The 24,799-nt window shown below is 37.1% G+C and overlaps 1 protein-coding gene across 1 annotated transcript in view; it reads left to right on the forward strand.

Moving 5' to 3' along the window:
• The window catches only part of LRP1B (LDL receptor related protein 1B), a 1,972,098-nt gene that overhangs the window by 1,554,048 nt on the left and 393,251 nt on the right, over positions 1–24,799 (forward strand). Inside the window, exons 42-43 of the mRNA XM_068968462.1 lie at positions 217–406; positions 6,742–6,946. Of these exons, the coding sequence (XP_068824563.1) occupies positions 217–406; positions 6,742–6,946 (395 nt within the window). The remainder of the gene's footprint in view (positions 1–216; positions 407–6,741; positions 6,947–24,799) is intronic.

Raw genomic sequence — 24,799 nt, forward strand, 5'->3', positions numbered from 1 at the left:
CTTGCCTGGAGAATCCTATAGACAGAGGAGCCTGGTGGGCTACAGTCTATGGGTTCGCAAAGAGTCAGACACGACTGAAGCCACTTAGCGCACACACACACACAACACACACACACACACACAAGCATAGTGTATATTATAAATGCTTTTTTCTGTTCAGAAGCCAAATATTTGCAGATAAAAGTGTAAATTTATTCTTTTCTTTTCTCCCATCAGATGTGGGTTCTGTTGAGGGCCTTGCCTATCACCGAGCCTGGGACACCCTTTACTGGACCAGCTCAACTACCTCATCCATCACCAGGCACACAGTGGACCAGACTCGGCCAGGAGCATTTGACAGGGAAGCAGTCATTGCCATGTCAGAAGATGACCATCCTCATGTGTTAGCCCTAGATGAATGCCAAAAGTAAGAAATTTCTATTTCTTCAATATAAGTCAAAACTTCATAATTAGCTTTAAAAATAAACGTTCCCTCTGAAGTTTTCTTTTCACAATTCATAAAATTATTGTTTATGAGAGCATTGGAAATGTGAATGATTGAAACTTGGACTCTTTAAAGTCCAGGCATCGTTTCCATGAGAGGTTCAGGAAAAGCAAAATTAAAGGATGAAAGGGAAAATAGAGACAACACTGTGATGGAATAAGTACATGAAAAAGACATTAATGCATCACTGATTGAAATGATAAATTTGAAAAAGAAAAAAGACTATTAAAAACCATTAACACCTAAAAGGTGTTTCTATAATTATATTAAGTAACTTTAACAACTGGAGATCACTCCAATTGAAATCAGAGGAAATAAAAATAAACCTTAGTGTGCAGCTTTATTTTCAACATTAGATACCTGACAATAGTCAAGTGGGCCATCATTGCACAAGGATACATTGTGCAAGCATTTATAATACTTATGAAGAATTCATAGCAAGAAAAATTGCTCAGGCTATAATATAAAATGTATAAAAAAATAAAATAAGAAAAAAAATCATGTTTTGGACAATGCTATTAAGAAAGAATTATATGAAAACTGAAGAACAAAGTTAGGTTAAGTAGAATACAAATATTTCTATAGAGTTGTACTCTTTTACAATATGATAGGAATATTTGCTAACTACTAGAAAAACTGTTTATTCTTAAAGGAAACAAAGGCACAGACATCAATCTGGTTTCACTGAGCAGAAATAGAAAACTTATTTCAGGTGTGTTGAATAAAAAACAATGACTGATAAACACAGGCCTTGATCACCTAAGAGTTGAAAAGACTATATGAATTACTATCTTATAGAACTAGAGATGAGAATTGACTTACTTAGTTAAACATACTTAACTTGAAAATTAAAACTCTAAAGGTTGAGACATTGCAGGTGAAGATGAGGTTTACATAGGTTTGGTTACTTAGCTGAGATGGATACAGGCCTTCAGATGTGTAGGCAAAGCTGGTTCTGCTTATACCATTGCCATATCACTATACAGTTTGCTGCTGAGATAGCTACATTGATCCTAAGAGTCCACCAGAAGACTCAGGACAATAATAATTACCTGAAAGTTTATCAAAGGAATCTATAAGATAATTTTCAAACAAACATGAGGGAGATCGCTGACGACATTATATATGATTAACTTTAAGTGATAAATACTTTGCCCTATAATTACTTCTAAAAGAGGCTAAAATTATACTTTCCTCCTGCATTAAAGTGAAAATTATAATTAAACACACCAAAATATTTTAATTGGAAAATTATATGTAATTAATGTTTAAAGTATAAAAATATTTATCATTAAGCATGTTAATGACATCTATGAATCACTTTTATATGTTTGTTGATTAACAGAAATCTTAAAATCAAATAAATTTCTAGATGAAGGACTATTTGTATTCAAAGCTTGACTCAATAACTATAGTGCTCAAGATCTCTGGCCTCTTTTTTCTCATCTTTGAAATGAAAGGTGAAATTAAAGGAGTAATAATTTTTTGGAATATCTATAATTTTAAAGCTCACAATCTATAAAATTATTGAAAATAAATTGTTTGTATGTTTAATATCTCATATTATTTGCATAACTTTTAAACCAATTTTTTTTTTAATTTTAGAAGTCATAGGATACAGTTAAAAGTATTCCATGATTTAAGAAAGTGGAATGTCTTTTTCTTTTTTTTTTACAAATTTACTGATTCCTAGCACAAACTATTTTCACATTTAAGACTCACATGACTGAGCAAATGAACAACGACAACAGCAACAATACTTTAATGTTCCATAGAATAGATTAAAATGCTTTGAAGTATTTTATTAAAGAGCATAGATGTCCCAGTTTTCCTTCATTTGTGGCAGTTATTTTTTAGATTAGATAGAAAGAAGAAGTTCAGTTCAGTTCAGTTGCTCAGTTGTGTCCAACTATTTGCGACCCCCTGGACTGCAGCACGTCAGGCCTACCTGTCCATCACCAACTCCCGGAGTATACTCAAACACGTCCATTGAGTCGGTGATGCCATCCAACCATTTCATCCTCTGTCGTCCCCTTCCCCTCCTGCCTTCAATCTTTCCCACCATCAGAGTCTTTTCCAATGAGTCAGTTCTTTGCATCAGATGACCAAAGTATTGGAGTTTCAGCTTCAGCACCAGTCCTTCCCATGAATATTCAGGACTGATTTCCTTTAGGATAGAATAGTTGGATCTTCTTGCAGTCCAAGGGACTCTCAAGAGTCTTCTCCAACAACACAGTTCAAAAGCATCAATTCTTAGGCACTCAGCTTTCTTTATAGTCCAACTCTCACAATCCATACATGACTACTGGAAAAACCATAGCCTTGACTAGATGGACCTTTGTTGGCAAAGTAATGTCTCTGCTTTTGAACATGCTATCTAGGTTGATCATAGCTTTTCTTCCAAGAAGTAATGGTCTTCTGATTTCATGGCTGCAGTCACCATCTGCAGTGATTTTAGAGCCCCCTAAAATAAAGTCTGTCACTGTTTCCACTTTTCCCCCACTGATTTGACATGAAGTGATGGGACAAGATGCCATGATCTTAGTTTTATGAACTAATGAATCGGTGAACTAAAATGGACTGGAATGGTGAATTTAACTCAGATGATCATTACATGTACTGCTGTGGGCAAGAATTGCTAAGAAGAAATGGAGTAGCCATCATAGTCAACAAAAACATCTGAAATGCAGTACTTGGATGCAATCTCAAAAATGACAGAATAATCTTTGTTTCCAAGGTAAACCATTCAATATCACAGTAATACAAGTCTATGACCCAGCCACTAATGCTGAAGAAGCTGAAGTTGAATGGTTCTATGAAGACCTACAAGACCTTCTAGAACTAACAGCCAAAAAGATGTCCTATTTATTATAGGGGACTGGAATGCAAAAGTAGAAAGTCAAGTATTACCTGGAGTAACAGACAAATTCGGGCTTGGGGTAAAAAATGAAGCAGGGCAAAGGCTAATAGAGTTTTGCCGAGAAAATACACTGGTCATAGGAAACACCCTCTTCCAACAACACAAGACAAGACTCTACACATGACCATCACCAGGTAGTCAACACCAAAATCAGATTGATCATATTTGTTGCAGCAGAGATGCAGAAGCTATATACAGTCAGCAAAAACAAGACCAGGAGCTGACTGTGGCTCGAATCATAATCACTTTATTGCCAACTCAGACTTAAATTGAAGAAAGTAGTGAAAAGCACTAGACCATTCAGGTATGACCTAAATCAAATCCCTTACCATGTTACAGTGGAAGTGACAAATAGATTCAAGGGATTAGATCTGATAGACAGAGTGCCTGAAGAACTGTAGATGGAGGTCCCTGACATTGTACAGGAGGCAGGGATCAAGACCATCCCAAGAAGAAGAAATGCAAAAAGGCAAAATGCTTGTCTGAGGAGGCCTTACAAATAGGTGTGAAAAGGGAAGTGAAAATAAAGAGAGAAAAAGCAAAATATGCCCATTTGAATGCAGAGTTCCAAAGAATAGCAAGGAGAGATTAAAAAAAAAAAAAAAAAAAGGCTTCCTCAGTGATCAATGTAAAGAAATAGAGGAAAACAATAGAATGGGAAAGACTAGAGATCTCTCCAAGAAAATTAGAAATACCAAGGGAACATTTCATGCAAAGATGGGCACAGTAAAGGACAGAGATCGTATGGACCTAAGAGAAGCAGAAGGTATTAAGAAAAGCGTGAAAAAATATACAGAAGAACTATACAAAAAAAGATCTTCCTGACCCAGATAATCGCAATGATGTGATCACTCACCTAGAGCCGGACATGCTGGAATGTTAAGTCAGGTGGACCTTAGGAAAAATCACTACGAACAAAGCTAGTGGAGGTGATGGAATTCCAGTTGAGCTATTTCAAAACCTAAAAGATGATGCTGTGAAAGTGCTGCACTCACTATGCCAGATAATTTGGAGAACTCAGCAGTGGCCACAGGCCTAGAAAAGGTCAGCTTTCATTCCAATCCCAAAGAACGGAAATGCCAAAAAATGTTCAAATTATGGCACAATTGTACTCATCTCACATGCTTGTAAAGTCATGCTCAAAATTCTCCATGCCAGGCTTCAACAATACGTGAACCATGAATTTCCAGATGTTCAAGCTGGATTTAGAAAAGGCAGAGGAACCAGAGATCAAATTGCCAACATCATTTGAATCATCGAAAAAGCAAGAGAGTTCCAAAAAAGTGTCTACTTCTGCTTTATTAACTATGCCAAAGCCTTTGACTGTGAGGACCATAACAAATTGTGGAAAATTCTTAAAGAGATGGGAATACCAGACCACCTGGCCTGTCTCCTGAGACATCTGTATGCAGGTCACGAAGCAACAGTTAGAACTGGACATGGAACAACAGACTGGTTCCAAATAGGAAAAGGAGTACATCAAGGCTGTATACTGTCACCCTGCTTATTTAACTTATATGCAGAGTACATCACAAGAAACACTGGGCTGGAGGAAGCACAAGCTGGAATCAAGATTTCCGGGAGAAATATCAATAACCTCAGATAGGCAGATGACACCACCGTTATGGCAGAAAGTGAAGAGGAACTAAAAAGCCTCTTGATGAAAGTGAAAGAGGAGAGTGAGAAAGTTGGCTTAAAACTCAACATTCAGAAAACAAAGAAGAAAAGTTTTTCTTTTTGTAAAGTTGTATATTGTCTAATAATAAGTTTTGGCATAATACTCAAAAACTACATGTTGAATAATTAATTTGACTATTACCTTGTCTTTATATGACTATAAATAGGGATGATATATGCTATCTTGTTATAAATATGAAAAATTTTCAAATAGCTTTTTCTTTGTAAATATTTATTAAACATGCTTTCTAAAAATGTAAAGCGGCCTGCCTATAAGTCCCTCTCTTTCCCATCTTCCTTTCTCCCTTCCTCGTTTTCTTCCTGGCTTCTCCCCAACTCTCCCTTCCTCCCTTCCTCCCTTCCTTCCTTCTTTCCTCTCTTTCCTTCTCTTCCTGATGCCCTCCATCCTTGACTGCCTTCCTTCAGTCCAAAAACTGATCTTCAAATAAACTCTTAGGGATAGTCTTAAAGGGGGAGAAAGAAGATCTGGTTAAATAAAAATAGGCCTTGGAGACTAGCACCCTACAGCCTCTCTGCTCTTTTGGTAACCTGTAAGTGCTAACAGAATCCTTGGCCTTCCTCAGAGAATAGTTTAACAAATACTGATTTAAAAATATTCTGTTAAGATTGTAAGTAACAGATCTTACCTTTAAGGACTGAGAGTAACCCCTGTAATTCTGCTGCTGCTGCTGCTAAGTCACTTCAGTCATGTCCAACTCTGTGCAACCCCGTCGTAACAGCATTGTAATATACAGAAAAATCACACTGACAGAGGAGGGGGAAAAAAGACATTAAAGAAATACAGGAGTTTAGTAATTGTGTTTTTCTAAAACATGTACAGAGAGGAATGCAAAATTTAAAAAAAAAGAAAAACCTAGGGCTACCCTGGTGGCTCAGTGGTAAAGAATCTACCTGCCAATGCAGGAGACACAGGTTCAGTCCCTGGTCTGGGATTTCTGCTAAGCAACCAAGCCTGTGTGCCACAACTACTGAGCCTGTGCTTTAGAGCCTGAGCCACAACTATTGAGCCCATGTGCTGAACCACGGAGGCCCAGGCGCTCTAAAGTCAGTGTCCATAACCAGACAAGCCACCAAAGTATGAAGCCCATGCAATACAACTAGAGAGTAGCCCCCCACTCACCACAACTAGAGAAAAAGGCTGTGCAGCAATGAAGACCCAGCCCAGCCAATAAATACATATTTTAAATAAAGAAAATCTAGAAAGAGAGAGATATTTTTATTTTTACCAACTGAAGAAAAGAAATATTGCTAGGTTAAGAACGATATCCAAAATTACAACACAAGATTTCCTGAAACATGATAATAATAAATCAGAGTATATTTGCAGTTCATAGGACATTTAAGATAACTATTTTTCTTTGATTCAAATAAATCTTTACTGTGTATCCAACTGATTCAATTTAATTAAATTGCTCTTTGAGAGACAAATATTTTTCAGAAATAGTTTCTAAGTCATTTAAGAAACTGGAAAAATATGCAAATACACATATCTCTCCTTATTATAAGACTTCCTCAAGGGTCAGAAACTATGAGACAATTTTGCTTTATTTTAAATAGTTTGACATTGCCATGTTTTTTCTAATATTGTTAACTATTAATAAACAATTTAACCTATTATCACAATTTTCATTTTAATTAGTTTAATGTTTTGGACCAACTGGAATGAACAGCATCCAAGTATCATGAGATCAACTCTTACTGGGAAAAATGCTCAAGTGGTGGTCAGTACAGACATACTCACTCCAAATGGACTCACCATTGATCACCGTGCAGAGAAGCTGTATTTCTCAGATGGCAGCCTAGGAAAAATTGAAAGATGTGAATATGATGGATCCCAGAGACATGTAAGTTAACTGAGAATTTCCTGATTATAGATTTGAAAAATGATACATCTGAAATATATATGCTTTATACTTGTTAAAGTATGCATGTTAAGAGGTTTTAAAATGGCTAATTATTCAAACCAACCAAACTGGATAATCTATTCAATGAAAAGTGAAACTGTTGATGATATTTGAAAATTTTAAGTGCATTCACTACCACAGAGACAGTCCAACTAGTAAAATTTCTTCTGGAGAAATAATAACTGATTTTCTTATAGTTATTAATTGAACTGTTATTGTTAGAGTGATTTATATAAACTTCATTGAATTTAATTTTTAAATTATGAAATGAAATTGGTTAGTTGTCCTAGGATAAAAGAACATTGCAAAATAATGAAATTATCCTTTGTATTTGAGCCCTCAAACCAACCTCAGAAGCTTTGAAGAGAGAAGAATGGAATTCTGTTCACAGTCAGGCTCATTCTCAGTCACTTTTTTCTGAAATCCATGTAAATATTAATGGGAGAGTCTTCATGCTGCCACTGGAGAACATTTGCAGAAGATATTTAGAGCATGTAGGATGGTAAAAGTTCAGCACCATTACCTTATATTATGAAGACAGTAGCCCTTGGCAACTGAAAAAATGAGTTCAGAAGGGTAAGATCTGGGTGATTGTACCTGGAGGAATCCTGGGTGCTGTATCACAGCACCCCTGCACCATGCACCAATTTATGCTTGAATGACAAAATGATCCTGAGGCTCTTCGCTTTTCCTTGAAGGGCCAAGTAGTAAATATTTGGAGCTTCATGGAGCATATTGCCTCTTATCACAACTACAGTGCCTTATAGTGAATGTGTAAATGGATAGCTGGAACAGTATTTCAATAAAACTTTATTTATAAAAACAGGCAACCAAACAACAGGCCATATTTGCTAACACCTAATCTGTACCATTAAGTATGCTGTTTAATTCAATTGAAAATATATCTGTACATATATATCTATATATTATATAATACATATAGATCTATACCATATACATATATATTAAATATATATGCAGCAATTATATAGACAAATATAGATATTTATCTGAGGACAACTAACTAAATTTATGTATATGTACATATAATGACTTCCCTGGTGGCTCAGATGGTAAAGCGTCTGCCTACAATGTGGGAGAGCTGGGGTTCGACCCCTGGGTCGGGAAGATCCCCTGGAGAAGGAAACGGCAGCCCACTCCAGTATTCTTACCTGGAAAATCCCACGGACAGAAGATCCTTGTAGGCTACAGTTCATGTGGTCGCAGAGTCGGACACGACTAACCAACTTCACTTCACTTCACTTCACACATAACATACATATATAGCCTATGAGTATATAAATAGATGTGTGTGTATGTGCATGTATAGGTGTGTAAGTCTCTTGAAGGAAGAAGTGCATTGATTTAAGTTCTAGTATTGGGACTTCGTTAGAGTAGCAGAGATATAGGACAGTTGAATGCTTAAGGAACACTGAAATTATCAGCTAAAGCCTGATGAGTTCAGTCTGTGCTAAAGGCAGTCAGTTCAGTTCAGTCACTCGGTCGTGTCCAACTTTTTGCGACCCCATGAACTGCAGCATGCCAGGCTTCCTTCACCATCTCCTGCAGTTTGCTCAAACTCATGTCCGTAGTGTTGGTGATGCCAAAAGGCAATAATTCTGAACAAAGAATCGAAGAATTCTATGCTTAAATCCTTGGTCTGCCTTTTCCAACTAAAGGTTGCGTGTCCTTAGGCATATTTACTTAGTCTTTATAAATTTTATTTTTTCTGATATGTAAATTTTATTCCTAATTCTCAGGGTTATTATGAGAATATAATATAAAAGTTTGTCTCAGAATACACCAAAGAAATTCTAAATGAACTTAATGGGTTAATGCTTTTGAAAAGATAGGTGAATTATTATCCTGAATATGGTATAATTTTATATTATTGCCTAATACAGAAAATAATTCTATAACACCTCATCATAACTTTTAGTCTCCTTTCACTTATTTTTTATATATCCTGTCTTTTCCCCTCCACAGTCTCTTATTATGTATGGCAATTATAGCTACTCTAGCTGGTCCAGCAATCAAATAGTTCTAATCTAATTCAAAGAGTTTTTTGGCCGTTAAAAAATATGCATATGCATAGTTATGATTCCAACTTTCCATTTCTCATCTCTGTCCAAACCAGAATAGTTGCTGGCTGGCTGTAGTAAAAAATAATGTACTATATATTTATTTGTATTATATAAGTTGCTAAGAAAAGAAGAAAAAGAAAGTGAACTCACTTAGTCATGTCCGACTCTCGGCAACAGCATGGATTGTAGCCCACCAGGCTCCTTCATCCAGTGGATTGATTCTCGAGGCAAGAATACTGGAGTGGGTTGCCATTGAAGTTGCTAAGAGAGTATATTTTAAAGTTTTTACCAACAACAACAAAAATTTTAACTATGTCAGGTGATAGATATATTAACTAACTTTATTATAGTAACCATTTGACAGTGTATACATAAATCATTATGTTCTATACTTTAAACTTCTATAATGTTATATATAAATTATATTTCAGTAAATCTTGACAACAAGATTTCTGTCCATAAAGATGAAAACATTCAGAAGAGACCATTAAAGGATATGGGTTTATTCCTCTACAAGGCATTGATCCATTTTGTCTCAAACCTAGAATTACATAATCCTGTTCCTTTACCTCTTCAAGAAATAATATTAACCATGAGAATTTCTGGTTGGGCCTGAAAATTGGGGGAAAAAACTATTTCAAAGTTTATTACCTTCTTACATGCATCTAGCTATTGTGCTGGTTATCCAGATTCTATCCAGAGTTCATCATGGTTACCTTCAGTTTACCGCTAATCCATCACTAACATATATTCTTTGTGATACCCACTGTTTCCTATATTTTAATCATGATTTTACAACTAGAATTTGTTATTTGTTCCTGAATTGCATTTCTAAATTGACCTAAATCTCTGAATACTTACTACACTTTTGCCTATCTTTGTGACCACTCAGCTGTTTATGTAATTTATTACAAATATAACCATAGAATTTTGAGACTGAGAGTATAACTAAGGATCTGGGTCATCTCCTACTGTCTTTAGAAAAGTATAAATATGTAACCTGCTTTATGTTTCAAGATGTTAAAAAGGGATATTTCCTAAGAAAGAAAAAAATTATAACTTATTCTGAAATAAAATTCTTCACATATGCTATAATATTTTAGAAGTCCCAGAAGCTTTAAAAATTCTCCTTTCATCTGATAACTGTTGAACAAGTAGACCAGTTTGTCTAATACTCTATCCATTCACTCCTCAGTTTTATATTATTAATTATGTGTACAAAAGTATGAACAATATCAATTATTGATTTGATTTGTGCCTCTCCATTTGAGTTGAAGTCTTAGAAATCAAAGAGTATTTTTTGGTAGCAGATTTCTTTTTAAATCCTCACAGAAGCTAAGAGTTCCTTATTTGAAAAATGTGCATGTGACTAGTTCACTCATTCTAATCTTGTTCAGTTCATCTCTCCGTGCCAGGCACTTTTGTGCATGTTTGTGTGTTTTTCCTACTATGTCTGTTCTTCATTCCTATATCACTACCCTCAGGCAACAATACTATTGTAATATATATATATATATAAAATTCAATTATATATATTATATATATATATATATATATATATGTTCACTGATGGGTCAGTGATAAAGAATCTGCCAGGAAACCTGGGTTCAATCCCTGAGTCAGGAAGATCCTCTGGAGAAGGAAATGGCAACCCACCCCAGTATTCTTGCCTGAAAAATGCCATGGACAGAAAAATGCCATGGGCTACAGTCCATGGGATTGCAGAAGCAGTCAGACATGTGTTAGTGATTCAACAATAACAATATACATACACTATATATATTTTAAATGGATCAGATAATTCACATAATAGGGTTTCCCAGGTGGCGCTGGTGGTAAAGGATCCATCTACCAAGTAGGAGGCATAAGAGACTCGGGTCCCATAGATCCCTGTGTCAGGAAGTTCCCCTGGAGGAGGACATGACAACTCACTCCAATATTGTTGCCTAGGAAATCCCATGGGCAGAGGAGCCTGGTGGGCTACAGTCCATCAGGCTGCACAGAGTTGGATACAACTGAAGCATCTTAGCATGCATGCATGCAACCAACATAATGGATTTCGTTTTTACATTTTGGAATCCTTTATAGAAGGCATTGCAAAAATGTGTGATAATGTAAAATCATAGAGTTAAATATGTGATGTTTAGGAAGTAGAAAATATAGGAGGTTAAAATAGTCTATGAAAGACTATGCCAAGAAACGTAAGAAGAAATATTTAAACATTGTTCAATGTATGAAGCCAGATTGTGCTGAGACAATGCAATATAAAGAAGTGACCAGAGAAACAATCATTTCAGAAAGAAACATTTCCTCCCATAGTTGTATATTTTTTAGCTCTGAATGACACAGAAGTGAGTGGAGAGCAGTTACCGAATCAGAGATCAAATATCCCCAGGCGAGTTGACAGAGTGGAATAAACCTGCACATTACAACTTGAAATATTTGAGAGTACATCTTTTTTAATGAAAAGGAAGCAAGCTATCTATTAAGTTAATTGATAAAGTTTGGAAAGATGATTGTATATCTGGGTGTTTTGAGTCTACAAACTCAGTACAGTGCCATTGCTGTCCCACAATATATTTAAAGAGCCTGTCATCTCTTGAATCAACTGTGGTCATGTACTTTTTTAAGCTATGGTTTAAAGATAGTCTGATAGGCTTAATTCCTGCATTACATCTTAAAACCTTTAAATGCTCTTCTACATTCTTTAGAATGGAATGCTCTGTGTAGCTTTACTCTTATCAAGGATTTTTTTTTTTTTTTTTTTTTTTTTAGCATGGTGTGCCATGGGCTTAAGTGTTTGTAGTAAAGTCACTCAATCCTCTCTGACTCTTTGAAACCCTTGGATTGTGTAGCCTACCAGGCTCCTCCATTCATGAGATATTCCAGGCAAGAAAACTGGAGTGGGTTGCCATTTCCTTCTCCAGGGCAGTTTCCCGACCCAGGGATCGAACCCAGGTCTCCCCCATTGCAGGAAGATTCCTTACCTTCTGAGCCACCAGAGAATCCAATCCAAGAGTTTGTAGATATTTGAAAAAAATACTTATAAGCTATTTACAGTCACTTAATTTATTATGAACAGTATGAAAACACAAAATGATAGGATACTTCCCTGGGGAACTCCCTGGGTCGGTAGGTGCCCAATATGCTACTGGAAATCAGTGGAGAAATAACCAGAAAGAATGAAGGGATGGAGCCAAAGCAAAAACAACACCCAGTTGTGGATGGGACTGGTGATAGAAGCAAGGTCCGATGCTGTAAAGAGCAATATTGCATAGGAACCTGGAATGTCAGGTCCGTGAATCAAGGCAAATTGGAAGTGGTCAAACAGGAGATGGCAGAGTGAACATCGACATTCTAGGAATCAGAGAACTAAAATGAACTGAAATGGGTGAATTTAACTCAGATGACCATTATATCTACTGCTGTGGGCAGAAATCCCTTAGAAGAAATGGAGTAGCCATCATGGTCAACAAAAGAGTCCAAAATGCAGTACTTGGATGCAATCTCAAAAATGGAAGAATGATCTCTGTTCGTTTCCAAGGCAAACCATTCAATATCATGATAATCCAAGCCTATGCCCCAACCAGTAAAGCTGAAGAAGCTGAAGTTGAACGGTTTTATGAAGACCTACGAGACCTTTTAGAACTAACACCAAAAAAGATGTCCTTTTCATTATAGGGGACTGGAATGCAAAAGTAGGAAGTCAAGAAACACTTGGAGTAACAGGCAAATTTGAGCTTGGAGTATGGAATAAAGCAGGGCAGAGGCTAATAGAGTATTTCCAAAAGAACACACTGGTCATAGCAAACACCCTTTTATAACAACATAAGAGAAGACTCTACACATGGACATCACCAGATGGTCAACACCAAAATCAGATTGAGTATATTCTTTGCAACCAAAAATGGAGAAGCTCTATACAGGCAGCAAAAACAAGACCAGGAGCTGACTGTGGCTCAGATCATGAACTCCTTATTGCCAAATTTAGACTTAAATTGAAGAAAATGGGGAAAACCCCTAGACAATTCAGGTATGACCTAAATAAAATCCCTTATGACTATACAGTGGAAGTGAGAAATAGATTTAAGGGCCTACATCTGATAGATAGAGTGCCTGATGAACTATGGACTGAGGTTTGTGACATTGTACAGGAGACAGGGATCAAGATCATCCTCAAGAAAAAGAAATGCAAAAAAGCAATATGGCTGTCTGAGAAGCCCTTACAAATAGCTATGAAAAGAAGAGAAGCGAAAAGCAAAGGAGAAAAGGAAAGATATAAGCATCTGAATGCAGAGTTCCAAAGAATAGTAAGGAGAGATAAGAAAGCCTTCCTCAGCGATCAATGTAAAGAAATAGAGGAAAACAACAGAATGGGAAAGACTAGAGATCTCTTCAAGAAAATTAGAGATTCCAAGGGAATATTTCATGCAAAGATGGGCTCGATAAAGGACAGAAATGGTATGGACCTCACAGAAGCAGAAGGTATTAAGAAGAGGAGGCAAGAATACACAGAATAACTGTACAAAAGGGAGCTTCACAACCCAGATAATCATGATGATGTGATTAGTCACCTAGAGCCAGACATCCTGGTATGGGAAGTCAAGTGGGCCTTAAGAAGGATCACTAGGAACAAAGCTAATAAAGGTGATATAATTCCAGTTGAGCTATTTCAAATCCTGGAAGATGATACTGTGAAAGTTCTATACTCAATATGCCAGCAGATTTGGAAAACTCAGCAGTTGCCACAGAACTGGAAAAGGTAAGTTTTCATTCCAATCCCAAAGAAAGGCAATGCCAAAGAATGCTCAAACTACCACACAATTGCACTCATCTCACATGCTAGTAAAGTAATGCTCAAAATTCTCCAAGCCAGGCTTCAGCAATATGTGAACCGTGAACTTCCTCATGTTCAACCTGGTTTTAGAAAAGATGTTCAAGCTGGTTTTAGAAAAGGCACAGGAACCAGAGATCAACTTGCCAACATCAATTGGATCATCGAAAAAGCAAGAGAGTTCCAAAAAAACATCTATTTCTGCTTTATTGACTATGCCAAAGCCTTTGACTGTGTGGATCACAATAAACTGTGGAAAATTATTCAAAAGATGAATAATTATTCAAAAGATGAATAATTATTCAAAAGTTGACCTGCCTCTTGAGAAACCTATATGCAGGCCAGGAAGCAACAGTTAGAACTGGACATGGAAAAACAGACTGGTTGCAAATAGGAAAAGGAGTACGTCAAGGCTGTATATTGTCACCCTGCTTATTTAACTTATATGTAGAGTACATCATGAGAAACCCTGGACTGGAGGAAGCACAAGCTGGAATCAAGAATGCCAGGAGAAATATCAATAACCTCAGATATGCAGATGACACCACCCTTATGGCAGAAAGTGAAGAGGAACTAAAAAGCCTCTTGATGAAAGTGAAAGAGGAGAGTGAAAAAGTTGGCTTAAAGCTCAACATTCAGAAAACAAAGATCATGGCATCTAGTCTAATCACTTCATGGCAAATAGATGGGGAAACAGTGGAAACAGTGTCAGAATTTATTTTGGGGGGGCTCCAAAATCACTGCAGATAGTGATTGCAGCCATGAAATTAAAAGACGCTTACTCTTTGGAAGGAAAGTTATGACCAACCTAGATATCATATTGAAAAACAGAGACATTACTTTGCCAACAAAGGTCCGTCTAGTCAAGGCTATAGTTTTTCCAGTGGTTATGTATGAATGTGAGAGTTGGACTGTGAAGAAAGCTGAGCACCGAAGAATTGATGCTTTTGAACTGTGGTGTTGGAGAAGACTCTTGAGAGTCCCTTCGACTGCAAGGAGATCCAACCAGTCCATTCTAAAGGAGATCAGTCCTGGGTGTTCATTGGAAGGAGTGATGTTGAAGCTGAAAATCCAATACTTTGGCCACCTCATGCAAAGAGCTGACTCATTGGAAAAGACTCTGATGCTCGGAGGGATTGTGGGCAGGAGGAGAAGGGGATGACAGAGGATGAGATGGCTGGATGGCATCACCAACTTGATGGACATGAGTTTGAGTGAACTCCGGGAGTTGGTGATGAATGGGAGTGCTGCGATTCATGGGGTCACAAAGACTCGGGCACGACTGAGTGACTGAACTGAACTGAACTGAACTGAATTTATTATAGGAATATATAGATCTCATTACTAATCAGTAGATTAAGGAAAGAGAGCCTTTCAAACATCAAAAGAGAAATTGGAAAAACTATGTTTTAAAAAATACATTTTACTTTTTTGTTATATTTATCTGATTATATTTAGCTAAACAAATTCATTTAGCTATACAAATTCAAAATCAAGTTATATATTAAATTCCTCTTTTATTTTGGAGTGAAGTCTAAGAAAATACAAGTACACACAGTTTAAATGTGACCTATACTGATAAAAATATAATAATTGGCTATTTTCTTTGAATTTTAAAAGCATGTTAACATGTATGGTGGTCCTACCTGCAAATTTTATTGAGGGGAGCATTCTCTATTTAGCAATACACAATTGAATACTGTTGTTATTAGGGTGAAAACATATCATAATTTCATTCTATTTCATTTTTATTTCTATTCTATATCTGCTGCTCCAGTAGATAAAACAATAACTAATGTTGACAGGGGCTAAGACAGCTTGATTATAACCTTTCTCCCTGGTGTTACCCCGTAAGTGTTAATCATATCTTGGAAGGCAGCTGTACCTGAATGACATAAACCCTTTCAGAAGAGATGTTGTTTATGTTCCTAGAAATTGCAATTGCTGATGTTTCTTACTTTTGACATTCTTTTAGAAAGTTTGTCTAGAGTTTTTGTTTGTTTGTTTATTTAGAGTATATTCCCGGGCAGAAATACTAAGTCCTAAGACCTATCCTTAGAATGAGAAGAACGCAGGATAATCTATCTTCTAGATAAACACACTCTGATAACAAACTTTTTTGACTGGAAAGGAAAAGGAGTTTTTCCTCTGACACAGGGAAAGCAGGTGTTTGTTTGATTTTTTAAAATTAGTCAATTAAAAGTAAGATCAAGCACAAGAATATTTGATGTCCTGTTTTTATGGCACCAAATTCTTTATTTTTCCTTATAGAATCAGTTATTTCATACCATAAATGAATCAATAAATAAATACATCTACCTATTATCTATCTAATGAATCTATTATCTATCTATGTCTTCTACCAAGTCTATAAATGCCTATCCTATCCACTTGTTTTGATAATATAGTTTTATGCTGAACTGTGAAACTTAAGCAGTAGGTTTTGATGCCCAGAAAAGTGAGTTTTCTGACAACATGCTAAGTTTAAATTATTTAGCTAAGTCAAAGCCATCTGTCACCAAAGAAAAGGCATCACATTTTCAATACTTTTTTAAATGTAAAACATTTCAATTTAACAATTTTAATGTTTGACTTAAAAATCAATATCAGGATAAACAGTCACTAAAAGTTTCAGTAAACTGGAAATTTTTTCACCATTACCTGGAATAATCCAGTATTATTCCACAGATTAGGAAACTGATGCCCCAAAAGACTACATCGGTGTCTAACACTCTTCTGTCCAATATTGAATGCCAGTCATAGTTCCCAACTCTTTATTAGAGTCAACGTCCTTTTATTATTTTATTATTTTTTTTCACTTTTTAAATTTTTTTTGGCTTAGCTGTGTGTCATGAGATATCTTAGTTCCCTGACCAGGGGGCCAGGAATGGAACTGCAGTGGAAGTTCAGAGTCTTAACCACAGGACAGCCAGGGAAGTCCTCCAATGTGGTGCCCACCCCCCTACCACCTTTTTTTTTTGTTTTTTTGTTTTTTTTTGTTTTTTTTTTTTTCATTAAAAACAAATGTTCTATAGCATTCCCATTCCTATCTATTATGAAGTGAAAATTTTGTGCTATATATATATATAGGTAGATAACTGTTTAAAAGCCAAATTAAGATCCATGCTGTGCTTAGTCACTCAATTGTGTCTGACTCTTTGCAGCCCCGTGGACTATAGCCAGCCAGGCTCCTCTGTCCACTGGTTTTCCAGGCAAGAATACTGGAGTGGGTTGCGATGCCCTCCTCCAGGGGATCTTCCCAACCCAGGGATTGAACCCAGGTCTCCCGCATTGCAGGCAGATTCTTTACAGTCTGAGACACCAGAGAAACCCAAGAATACTGGAGTGGGTAACCTATCCCTTTTTCAGTCGATCTTCCAGACTCAGGAATCAAACTGTGGTTTCCTGCATTGCAGGTGGATTCTATACTAGCTGAGCTACCAGAGATGCCCAAATTAATATCTAAGTATAAGTAAATATAAATAAATCTAAAGTAATTCATAATAATTTAGGGCATATTTCAATATTTAAATTTGCAAAAGTCAGAGAAAACATGAGGAAGTGATCAAGATCTCTTCACTAGTGAAGAACCATCATGAATGTGACAGCTGTGATGGCAGACTCATATCAGGGGTGTTGTACCAGATACTCAAACACTTTGGAGCTACATTGCCTTGGGTGGTATGATTTTCAAAACTGGTAATGCATTTGAAGCCATCCTTCAGTTTACATGGATTGTGACTGCCCCCATCCTACACCACTAAGATGACAAATTGTTTTAAATGAGACGTGTAGAGAAATCTCCTGACAGCAAGCAACCTTTCAACTCTAATGTCTCAAACACATGGGGTGCTGGGCCTATCAACAGCTAAATGAACCATAGTCAAGAAGGAGAGTTTGTGTTTATTAGTGAAAGCATTCTGTGGAGTTGAATTCTAACAGATGAGCCAATGGAATATAAGGAAATGGCTATATCTGTCAGCTGCTATTAGTATATAATAAGCATGCAATCAAGTATATTACAAACGAGTCCATTGACTATCGAATCCTGTAGGGATTCTAAAAACTCAGATGTTTCTTGCCTTTGATGTGTCTTTGAATTCAAGAGACGTCTTTCAATATGCAGGTTATTACACCCAGTACTATCTTTAATATGCTTCAAGTGTCCCTGAATATTAATAGTTTCTCAAATTACAATCTCAACAACATTTTAATATTTAAATAAGACAATATCATGTAAGAAACGAATCACCAGTCTAGGTTCGACGCAGGGTGCAGGATACTAGGGGCTGATGCACTGGGATGACCTGGAGGGATGGTGTGGCAGGGGAGGTGGGAGGGGGGTTCGGGATTGGGAACACATGTACATCCATGGCAGATTCATGCTGATGTGTGGCAAAACCAATACAATATTGTAAGGTAAAAATAATAATAATAATAATAATAAAGAATGGTAAGTGATAAAATAGAAATACAAAAAAATACTAAAGAAAAAAAGAACACAATAGAATCATATACATATATTAAAAATGATGACATAAAATATAGCTATTTCATGGGCGAGTATGTAGGAAGTGAAAAACAGGTTTTACAAGTTCACACTAGATGTTTTAATATTTTCCTGATTTGTGCTTTGATGAAAACTTTTCCATTGAACCTGGAATTTTTATTGTTGTTTTACTGTGTGAAATTCTGCATCTTGTTTAAGACTTTTGCCTTAACTGGCTTTCTCTGATGTCACTCTGGCAGAGGAAAGTAAGGGCTCTTGCTTTGTGGAAGTCAAAACCTAAGCTCCTCATGTAGCCTTTGTAGACACCTAGGCAGGATGGGCGTATGAGCTCCAGCTCCTCATTGGATCTCCACTGTCACCACTGTGGAGGTGGCCGCATTACCGCTGGATGACTGTGAAAATCCTGATTCTCCACTGGGCTTCCTTTGACATCACTACGGAGGGGAGGGAGAGGGTACACCATTACTATGGGTGGGAGTACAGCTTCCCACTAGGCCTTCGCTGCTGTGAGTTTGGATGGGTCACAGCCTGTATAACTGTTTGTTTCTATGTGGTATTTGCCTGCTGCTGCTGCTGCTAAGTCGCTTCCGTCGTGTCCGACTCTGTGTGACACCATAGACAGCAGCCCACCAGGCTCCCCCATCCCTGGGATTCTCCAGGCAAGAACGACACTGGAATGGGTTGCCATATCCTTCTCCAATGCATGAAAGTGAAAACTGAAAGTGAAGTCGCTCAGTCCTGTCCGACTCTTAGCGACCTCATGGACCCTTAGCGACTTACCAGGCTCCTCTGTCCATGGAATTTTCCAGGCAAGAGTACTAGAGTGGGATGCCATTACCTTTCCCGGGTATTTGCCTGGAGTAGAGCAATTACTGTCTAAAAGATTTCTGCCTTACAAGTTAGAATCTTTCCTGGTCTTTTGGCTTCAAAAATCTTTCCAGGTTTTTGTTTTTCCTTTTTGTTCATTTTGGCATTCCTGGGTTGCCATTTATTCAGTTCCAAGTCTGAGGTGTATGAAACAAAAATAAAACCCAGGGAACTCACCGCCATGTTGCTCTTTGGTCCCAACATCCATAGCTGAGTTACCTTCTCTAATTTCAGTATTCTTACATTTGTTTTATATATGCTTTCCAGCTTTTTAGTTGTATTTAGTGAAGGTAATCAAGAAAATGTCTCCTTCATCTTGCCAGAAGCAGAAATCAGTATGCTTATAGATTTTTATAAATTCAGAATAGAAAAAAGGATATGCCTTATATATATATATATATTGTTTTATAAAATATTTTAAATATATTAATATAAGCTATTCTCTACAAGTCTCAAAAACAGCAAAATGTTTATCTATGTATTGACAGTGGCTTTAAATGAGATAAGATTTATTTAAGCACACATGATGTGACATGATTTACTAGAACCCAAAGACACTGAAGGGCTTCACAGGTGGTAAAGAATTCACTTGCCAATTCAGGAGACTCAAGAGACACAGGTTTAATCTCTGGGTCAGGAGTATCCCCTGGACTAGGAAATGGCAACCCACTCCAGTATTCTTACCTGGAGAATTCCATGGATAGAGGAGACTAGCAGACTATAATCCATGGGGTCACAAAGAGTCAGACATGACTGAGTGACTGAACACACAAAGACACTGAAACCCTGGCCTCCACGTGAGACACAAAGGTTTGAAAATAAAGACGATGGATTCTGTTGTCTAAATTTTATCAACTCTCAGTCTACAATGTGTACACATTATCACTGAGTGAATACAACAAAGTGCATATGATGATATGACATTGCCAAATACAGTTGGCCAAATGAGAATAAGAAGGGAGTGAAAAAAAAATCTGAAATTGATGTTTAATTGTTTCTGATTCCTAACTCTGATTACAAAGAGTTGTGTGATCTCCAGCAACTGACTGTCTTTTTCAATCTCAGCTCATTATGTAAATGAGCTAGGTTCAAAATTTTCTTCCAACTTTAACATTTTATGACTCTACCATTGATTATGTTTAATAAACTTGGGGCATCTTCTTATTCTTTCTGTGCCTGAGTTTTTTTCTGTAAAATAAGACTAATAGTCTATGCCTCATAGGATATATTTCCGAAGGGCTACTTTTTATTGTATGGAACCTAGAGAAGGAAATGGCAACCCACTCCAGTATTCTTGGTAGCAGAATTCTATGGACAGAGGAGCCTGACAGGCTACAGTTCATGGGATTGCAAGAGTTGGACACAACTTAGAACTATTTTTCTTTCTTTTTATCTTTCTTTCTTTCTTGTTACCTGACAGTAGTCAACAAATATTAAATCTTATAAAATTCCCCTTGAATAATAAAAATTTAAAAATAAACAAAATCAATAATTGTGTAATGATTGTCACTACACACATATGTATTTATATGAGCATAAATTACAACAATTACAATAAATCATAATTGCCTCATTGCCTCTTCTATAGGATTACTAGCATCTGAAGACTAGAATTTGTCTGGAGATCTTTGAATCTCCAAAAGTAAGTAGCCTGAAGTCTGGTACATTGCTGTATTCAACAAATATTTCCTGAACCAATGAGGAAATGGATGAATAAACTGAAAGAAAAATTATAAAAATGTTTCTCTGAATTAAATGAGAAAGTAAACAACCTAAAAAAATAGATGAAAATCAAAACTTATCAATTTTGAAAGGCTCAACCATCCAGAGTAATTTTCTGGAATCTGTACAACTGATATGCCCGTTTGGTAAGGTAAGAATGTTATTGCAGTAAGGTTAAGGGTGTTCATTTTTTAATATACTCCCTTTGATTTAAATCCACATGCATTTCAGTGATGTTCAGCTTGGTTAGTCGTGCAAATGAATGTATTACTGAAGCTGGACTCTCTAAGAAGAGAGGAGAATAATGGTCAGTATCCAGGGCAACTAGTGCATTCACCCAGAAAATAACTGGTGTCCTTTCAGCATGTGATACTGATAATGATGGATTGATTGAGTATTTCTCGGAAGCTCTCAATTTGTTAGGCATTAGAAAGAATTTTGGAAAGCAGCCACCTCTCCCACCTTCCTCATTGTAAAAATTTAAATACAAAGATGAAAAGAACAGATAGCTAAGGAAAGCCACCCTGCATACACACATATGAATGTGTTTATCCATATCTATATTTTACATATCTATATGTGTGTGATGGCATGGTGTCATGTGCTGAGTATTGTCCAACTCTTTATGACCCCATGGACTGTAGCCCACAAGACTGCTCTGTCAATGGAATTTTCTAGGCAAATATACTGGAATGAATTGCATTTCTTGTGACTCATATGTCTCCAGCATCTTAGGAGGATTCTTCACCTGCTAAGCCATTGGGGAAGCAATCTATACATATAAATGAGCATAATTCTTCCATATTATCCTTGTTAAGTGAACAGAAGGACAAGCATATAATAAAGTTCCAAACATATTTTATTTGGTGAAATAAATTAGTAGATATGGGAAAAAGTAAGAGATTTAAAATTTTATATTTAAGTTCAGGAAATTCTGAATTAAATTACATGTATTTTACTCTTTTCTGAATTCCTGATTAAATTTTTGAGCACTCTCTCAGTTCAGTCAGTTCAGCCACTCAATCGTGTCCGACTCTTTGCAACTACAGGACACCAGGCCTCCCTGTCCAACGCCAACTCCAGTAGTTTGCTCAAACTCATGTCCATTGAATCAGTGATGCCACCCAACAATCTCATCCTATGTCGTACCCTCTACTCAGGCTCTCAATCTTTCCCAGCATCAGGGTTTTTCCAAATGAGTCAGTTCTTCACATCAGGTGGCCAAAGGATTGGTGTTTCAGCTTCAGCATCAGTCCTACCAATGAATATTCAGGAGTGATTTCCTTTAGGATGGAACGGTTGGATCTCCTTGAGTCTAGGGACTCTCAAGAGTCTTTTCCCACACCACAGGTCAAGAGCATCAGTTCCTTGGTGGTCAGCATTTTTATAGTCTAACTAACACAACCATACATGGTTACTGGAAAAACCATAGCTTTGACTAGATGGAACTTTATTGACAAAGTAATGTCTCTCTCTGCTTTTTAATATGATGTCTCAGTTCAGTTCAGTCGCTCAGTCATGTCTAACTCTTTGTGACCCCGTGAATCCCAGCGTACCAGGCCTCCCTGTCCATAACCAACTCTTGGAGTTCACTCAAACTCATGTCCATCAAGTTGGTGATGCCATCCAGACATCTCATCCTCTGTCATCCCCTTCTCCTCCTGTCCCCAATCGCCCCCAGCATCAGAGTCTTTTCCAATGAGTCAAGTCTTTGCATGAGGTGGCCAAAGTATTGGAGTTTCAGCTTCAGCATTACTACTTCCAATGAACAGCCAGGACTGATCTCCTTTAAGATGGACTGGTTGGATCTCCTTGCAGTCCAAGGTACTCTCAAGAGTCTTCTCCAACACCACAGTTCAAAAGCATCAATTCTTCAGTGCTCAGCTTTCTTCACATTCCAACTTTCACATCCATACATGACCACTGGAAAAATCATAGCCTTGACTAGATGGACGTTTGTTGGCAAAGTAATATCTCTGCTTTTTAATATGCTATTTAGGTTGGTCATAACTTTCCTTCCAAGGAGTAAGCATCTTTTAATTTCATGGCTACAATCACTATCTGCAGTGATTTTGGAGCCCCCCCAAAATAAATTCTGACACTGTTTCCAGTGTTTCCCCATCTATTTGCCATGAAGTGATGAGACCAGATGCCATGATCTTAGTTTTCGGAATGTTGAGCTCTAAGCCAACTCTCCTCTTTCACTTTCATCAAGAGGCTTTTTAGTTCCTCTTCACTTTCTGCCATAAGGGTGGTGTCATCTGCATATCTGAGGTTATTGATATTTCTCCTGGCAATCTTGATTCCAGCTTGTGTTTCTTCCAGCCTAGCGTTTCTCGTGATATACTCTGCATAGAAGTTAAATAAGCAGGGTGACAATATACAGCCTTGATGTACTCCTTTTCCTATTTGGAACCAGTCTGTTGTTCCATGTCCAATTCTAACTGTTGCTTGCTGGCCTGCATATAGGTTTCTCAAGAGGCAGGTCAGATGTTCTGGTATTCCCATCTTTTGATGAATTTTCCACAGTTTGTTGTGATCCACACAGTCAAAGGCTTTGGCATAGTCAATAAAGCAGAAATAGATTTTTTTTTTTTTTTTTTGTAACTCTCTTGCTTTTTCGATGATCCAACTGATGTTGGCAAGTTGATTTCTGGTTCCTCTGCCTTTTCTAAAACCAGCTTGAACATCAGGAAGTTCACGGTTCATGTACTGCTGAAGCCTGGCTTGGAGAATTTTGAGCATTACTTTACTAGTGTGTGAGATGAGTGAATTTGTGCTGTAGTCTGAGCATTCTTTGGCTTTGCCTTTCTTGGGATTGGAATGAAAACTGACCTTTTCCAGTCCTGTGGCCCCTGCTGAGTTTCCCAAATTTGGTAGCATGTTGAGTACAACACTTTCATAGCATCATTTTTTAGGACTTGAAACAGCTCAACTGGAATTCCATCACCTCCACTAGCTTTGTTCATAGTGATGCTTCCTAAGACCCACTTGACTTTGCATTGCAGGATTTCTGGCTCCAGGTGTGTGATCACAGTATCATGATCATTTGGGTCATGCATATCTTTTTTGTGTGGTTCTGTGTTTTCTTTGCCACCTGTTCTGAATGTCTCCTGCTTCTGTTAGGTCCATACCATTTCTGACCTTTATGTGATCAGTTTTGCATGAAAAGTTGCCTTGGTATCTCTAATTTTCTTGAAGAGATCGCTAGTCTTTCCCATTCTATTGTTTTCCTCTATTTCTTTCCATTGGTCACTGAGGAAGGCTTTCTTATCTCTCCTTGCTATTTTTTTTGGAACTCTGCATTCAAATGTATATATCTTGCCTTTTTTCCTTTGCCTTTCACTTCTCTTCTTTTCTCAGCTATTTGTAAGGCCTCCTCAGACTACCATTTTGCCTTTTTGCATTTCTTCTTTTTGAGATTGTCTTCATCTTTGCCTCCTATACAGTGTCCGTGACCTCCATCCATAGTTCCTCAGGGACTCTATCAGATCTAATCCCTTGAATCTATTTGTCACTTCTAATCATAAGGGATTTGATTTAGGTCACACCTGAATTGTCTAATGGTTTTCCCTCCTTTCTTCAATTTAAGTTTGAATTTGGCAATAAGGAGTTCTTGATCTGAGTCACGGTCAGCTCCTGGTCTTGTTTTTGCTGAGCTTCTGCATCTTTGGCTGCAAAGAATATAATCAATCTGATTTCGATATTGACCATATGGTGATGTCCATATGTAGAATCTTCTCTTGTGTTGTTGGAAGAGGGTGTTGGAAGAGTTG

The sequence above is a fragment of the Capricornis sumatraensis genome, chromosome 3 (assembly GCF_032405125.1).
Source record: "Capricornis sumatraensis isolate serow.1 chromosome 3, serow.2, whole genome shotgun sequence".
Lineage (NCBI taxonomy): Eukaryota > Metazoa > Chordata > Mammalia > Artiodactyla > Bovidae > Capricornis > Capricornis sumatraensis.